The 5375-nt window shown below is 61.0% G+C and overlaps 1 protein-coding gene across 1 annotated transcript in view; it reads left to right on the forward strand.

Moving 5' to 3' along the window:
- Positions 1–5375, forward strand: part of NTRK1 (neurotrophic receptor tyrosine kinase 1) — a 19818-nt gene that overhangs the window by 4535 nt on the left and 9908 nt on the right. Inside the window, exons 4-7 of the mRNA XM_077764079.1 lie at positions 1750–1867; positions 2529–2674; positions 2853–2995; positions 5242–5374. Of these exons, the coding sequence (XP_077620205.1) occupies positions 1750–1867; positions 2529–2674; positions 2853–2995; positions 5242–5374 (540 nt within the window). The remainder of the gene's footprint in view (positions 1–1749; positions 1868–2528; positions 2675–2852; positions 2996–5241; position 5375) is intronic.

The following is a 5375-nucleotide window of genomic DNA, read 5'->3' on the forward strand; positions in this document are numbered from 1 at the left end:
CTTGCGCCCCCACCCCTCATTCTGGAGAAGCCCCAGCTGTTCGGGCGGGAGTCTCCCCCGTTCTCCTGCGGCTCCTCCGCACCTGCTCCAGGGATGTGGGGGCCCTCAGCTCCCACCCCATCAGCTGCAAGGCCCTCGCGGTCCCTCCCCCGCGCTTCACCTATAGGACACGTCTGTCTCGTAGGTCGTAGGTGCCTGCCCCGTTCTTCCTTCTGGAGTTCAGTTTCACACCAGGGCAAGGGCGCAAGGGCTGGAGCCCCCGGGTGGCCTGGGAGCAGGGGGGGGGGGAATCAGATCTGCCGCTTGTCACCTTTCCCCCCTTCTGTGGGGGGGGGTGGCCACGGGCAGGAGAGACCCTTGGAGTTCCTGGCAGCCCCTGTCTGGCCTTCTGAGGTCAGGGGCTCAGCACCCCCACCTTCCCCGGGTAGCAGAGAGACGGGCTGCGCAGTGAGGCCTGCCATTCGTGGGCTTGTGCAGGGGACTCTGACCTCTCTGCTGCGCCCCGTGGTTTTACAAGAAAAAGGTGATGCGGGGCGTCTGGGGGGCTCCGTTGGTTAAGTGTCTGACTCTGGCTCAGGTCACGATCTCATGGTTCGTGAATTCGAGCCCTACATCAGGCTGTCTGCTGTCAGTGTGGAGCCTGCTTCAGATCCACGGTCTCCCTCTCTCTGTGTCCCTCCCCCTCCCCTCTCTCTCTCTCTCTCTCTCACACACACACACACAGACACACACACACACACACACACACACACAGGTGATGCTGCATCCCTGACTACATACTGGGGCTTCAGTTAAAAATGCATACCCAGTGACACCTCACAATATGTAATGTCAGTGAACCTTCATAATCAACCTGGTGAGAGATTGTGTCACCCCCAGTTTATTTATTTTGAAAGAGAGAGTGAGAAAACACCAGTGGGGGAGGAGGCAGAGAGAGGAGAGAGTGGGATTCCCAAGCAGGCTCCACACAGCCAGCGCCGAGCCCGGACGCAGGGCTCAAACTCACCAACCGTGAGATCGTCACCTGAGCTGAAGTTGAACACTTAACCCACCGAGTCCCCCAGGCGCCTCTAATGTTTATTTATTTTGAGGGGAGGGGGAAAGGGCAGAGGGAGAGAGAGAGAGAGAATCCCAAGCAGGCCTGTCCATCCTGCAGTGAACGGTGGGATCCTGCCTGAGCTAAAGCCGAGAGCCAGCCGCTCAGCACCCGGAGCCCCCCCTCCCCCTCCATCCGTGGGTGCCCGGGGCTGGTCCCGCAGGGGAAGCGGGGCGTAAGGGAGGATCGGGGCTCGGGCACCCCTCGGGACTTGCCTCTCCATGTCTCCAGCTAGGGACCCCGGGGTCCTTGAGGAGGGGAAGGAAGGGGGTGGGGAGAGCCGAGGAAGGACTCTGTCACCATCCTGGTCACCATCCCCCTCTTCCTGCGGCCCGTCCGGCTCGGGCTCAGGCTCATGGGTAGGGGAGCACAGATGGAGCCCCTTCCTCCAGCTGGGGCCTCAGCACTTTGCCAGCTGGGGCCGGGGTTGGGGAGAGGGAGCGGCTGTTCCTTGGGACCCCCTCCCTGGGGTCTGGGGAGGGTTAAGTGGAGTTAACCCTTGCTGTCCCAGGGAGGAGAGGAGGACTCAAAGGGCCTAACCTGTTCTGACCCTGGTGCCCCCTTGGATGGTTCTAGTTGCCCTGGGTGTGGGGGCGGGGGGGCAGCCAGAGGGCAGCTTCCTGTGGCTCCTCCTCCCTCCCCCTGGGCTGGAGGCGGGGCAGCTGCGGCTGAAGGCGGCTGTCTCTGTCTCGCCTCCCACAGGAATCTCTCTTTCAATGCTTTGGAGTCTCTCTCCTGGAAAACCGTCCAGGGCCTGACACTGCAGGAGCTGTGAGTGTGGGCCTTCCAGGGGCTGGAGCGCGTGTGTGTGTGCACGTGCGCGTGAGTGTGTGCGTGTGTGCGCCCACGCGGGCACTCGCATCTCTGCGAGGAGGTGTGTGACTGTGTGGGGGGGGCTACGGACCGCGCTCTTCGGGGACTGTGTGTTTGGCCGCGAGCTGAGACCTGAGACAGGGACTCACCTGACCGCACATGACCGTGACCTCCGTCAAAGAGGCCACAGGCCCACTGGGGGCCGGCGCCATTCTCCGGGCCAGGGCACGTGGGGCGCACCTGCCCCCTCCCCCGCCAGCACCCTGTGTAGGGGGGCGGCTCGGCAGCAGGGGTCTGTGTGTGGTTGGCACCTGAGCCTCCCCTCTTTGTCATCCTGCCCAGAGTCCTCGCGTGGCCTGTCACCCCGGGGACCCCGCTGGGGCAAGGGAATTGCGTGGAGCCCACCGCGGGCTCCTTGACTTTCTGGATTTGATTCCTCGTGATAATATCTTGTTCCTGGGTCCCCGGGAGGAGGGGCCTCTCCTCTGTCCCCTCTCCTTTCCCTGTAGCCGTTCCGCCCCCGCGCTCTGCACTCCCTCTTATGGGATACTTTGTTCTCTGTGGCTCCTCGGGCCCACCCGGCCCACCCTGGCTCTCTCAGTGTCCCCCGTGCCCACAGGGTCCTGGCGGGGAACCCTCTGCGCTGCTCTTGCGCCCTGCACTGGCTGCTGCGCTGGGAGGAGGAAGGGCTGGGCGGAGTGCGTGCCCAGAAGCTGCAGTGCCCCGGGCAGGGTCCCCTGGCTCTGTTGGCCAACGCCAGCTGCGGTAGGTGCGGGAGGTGCCGTAACGGGCTGGGAAGGAGCTGCATGCTGGGGGCACCAGACGTGGGAGGCATTGCCAGGGGGGACTCAGGGCCATTGTGGGGGGGGGAAGGCATGGCCCTGGGGGAGGGCCCCGAGGCCACTGCCTGCTCTAACGCCCCCTGGCCATCCTGGGCCGACAGCCGTGCCCGTGCTGAAGGTCCAGATGCCCAACGCCTCAGTGGACGTGGGGGACGATGTGTGGCTGCAATGCCAGGTGGAGGGGCGGGGCCTGGAGCAGGCCGGCTGGATCCTCACGGAGCTGGAGGAGTCAGCCACGGTGACGGTGAGAAGCCCTGGGCCCCCGCCCCTGGCCCCTTCCCCTCTCTCTAGGAGAGGCTTGGACAGGCCACGGGGCAAAGACAGGAAGAGAGAGACAGTGAGTAAGAAGACGTAGAGCCGGAGGGATGGGCAGCCCTGGCTTAGCTGCGTGGGGCTCAGGCTCATTCTGTGGGGCAGGTACACACAGGCCCTCGGGGCGGGCACCCGCCCAGCTGGGACCCCAACCTCTGCTGGGGCCACCTGGACTTAGGCCCCTCTCTGGCTGCAACAGAGAAGGTCCCTGAACCCACAGAGCATCTGCCCCGTCCACCTGCCTTCTAGAGAAGGAAACGGGACCGGGGAGAGAGCAGGTGTGGTCCTGGCACCCAGGTAAGTCCTCAGGGCCTTTCCGGTCCTTTCCTGGAGATTCCAGAAGCGACATCCGCTTGGGCGTGTGATGCCCATGTCAGGAAAGAAGGCACAGGTCTGGGTCCAGCTTTCTCACGAATTAATTTTTGGACTGACTTGTGGAAAACTCCCTACATCTGCCTGCACGTTGGTTCTCTTATCTGTCAACTGGGGAGGTGGACACGATGACCTTTGATGTCCCGCCTGCCTCTGGGCACTCTGGCGGCTATCTCTGTCCTGCAGATGTGTTTTTGGGCATCTTCCCACGCCTCGCCCTTCGTCGTCAGGCCGATGACAGGCAGCAGAGTGTGGCCATGGCGGACTCGGGCCTTGTTGACAAGATCAGCAGGGGCGGACGATAGGCCGCGCCCACCCAAAAATCTGGCCCCACAGGGAGAGATGCCCCAGGTCCCGCCCCTTGGAGGAGCCGGACCCATGTGTTCCGTGTGGAGGCCCTCGCTTTGGGAGGGAGCCATCCCCCACAATGGCTGGGGGCCCCTGGAACAATATTGAAGGAGGAACTGGCAGAGGCAGGGACCCAGACACGGGGGAGGGGTCACCAGCACTGTGTGTGGTTCCTTCCCTCCCAGAGAGCAGGGCCCCCCTGAGAGTGAGCGGCCGGAAGGGAACAAGGCAGGGGCGAGGGGTTGTCCGTGACCTCTGTGCAGAGATCCTTTGCTCAACGGTTTTGGAAATTCCAGGGTTTTACTTTTCCTCTTCGGGAAACTTACATGTTTGCTACCACTTCTGTTTTCTAGAAACTTCCTATAGAAAAGCCACACCCAAGTGGGTTAAATAGAGGGCAAGGTGGTACAGGTCACCCTCAGGACACTGGAGGATGGCAGCTCAAAGGGAAAAGTTAGGGGGATGCTGTATACCCCGAGTGACCTGGTAGAGACGGGACGCCAAAGAGAAGCTTGGGGAGAGGCGGGGCGAGGCGGGGCATCCCCCGGAGGAGGCTGGACCCAGAGCTTGCACAGGAGACCAGAGGGCTCTTCTGGACTCTTCCAGCTTACACTCCATTGGAAACCTAGGGACATTCACCTCCTCCCGCACTTATCCAAAGGATCCCACATTTATGAAATTTCCAGATAAGTGAGGTTTGTCCACTGCCTAATGTAGTTTCACCCTTTTATGAAAATAGCTTTCTAAAATGTCGCAAGATCATTTCGTCTACCTCTCTAGCTTACGAAACAAGAAAACCATGGTTCAGCAAGATAAGAATTGTCCTAAGGTCATGCAACTGGCATGTTTCCACAGTTTCTTAGGAAGAGAATCTGAAGCTGATTCCATCTTTCAGTGATGATTCAGAAACGAGCCGCTTTGCCTCTAACTTCACTCTGTTCATCTGCCAAGGGGGCGGGGTCATGCTGCTGCGGTCCCTTTGCCTGCCGCCCTGTCCTTGGCGCCATCTCTGTGTTTCTGGTCTTCCTCGGCCGAGACCGTTAGGACTGTGTGTGAAATGAAAACGAGCAGGTGGCGAGGCCCCAGCTGGTTCATCCGATGGGTCGTGTCTGTTTGGTACTTGAGATTCTCGGCATCTGGTTAGCCGCTCAGAAGGTGGTTTTGGTTCAGGGTATTCTCTGCCTATTTGGAGGTTACTGGTTCTGTTCTAGATTTTTCAGACCATTAAATTAATGATCCAGGAGACAGTCTGTGAGGAAGCCCTGAAGGAAGGGTGGGCATCCTCTGCTATATTCTCGCCTCCGCCTCTTTCCTCCCCCGCCCCCGTTCCCCCTACCCCTTCTTTCTTTTCCATCTGGAGCCACAGGGGCTCCCCAAAGGCCTCAGCTCCTGCCCCCTGCCTCCACACCGAAGCCTGCTGGCACTCTTCGTAATGTTCCCCTCTCTTCCCTGACCCAGCAATCGGGGGCTCTGCCGACCCTGGGGTTGACCCTGGCCAATGTCACCAGTGACCTCAACCGGAAGAATGTGACGTGCTGGGCGGAGAATGATGTGGGCCGGGCTGAAGTCTCTGTGCAGGTCAACGTCTCCTG

This window comes from Crocuta crocuta, unplaced genomic scaffold, assembly GCF_008692635.1.
Source record: "Crocuta crocuta isolate KB4526 unplaced genomic scaffold, BGI_CrCroc_1.0 scaffold528, whole genome shotgun sequence".
NCBI classification, from domain to species: domain Eukaryota; kingdom Metazoa; phylum Chordata; class Mammalia; order Carnivora; family Hyaenidae; genus Crocuta; species Crocuta crocuta.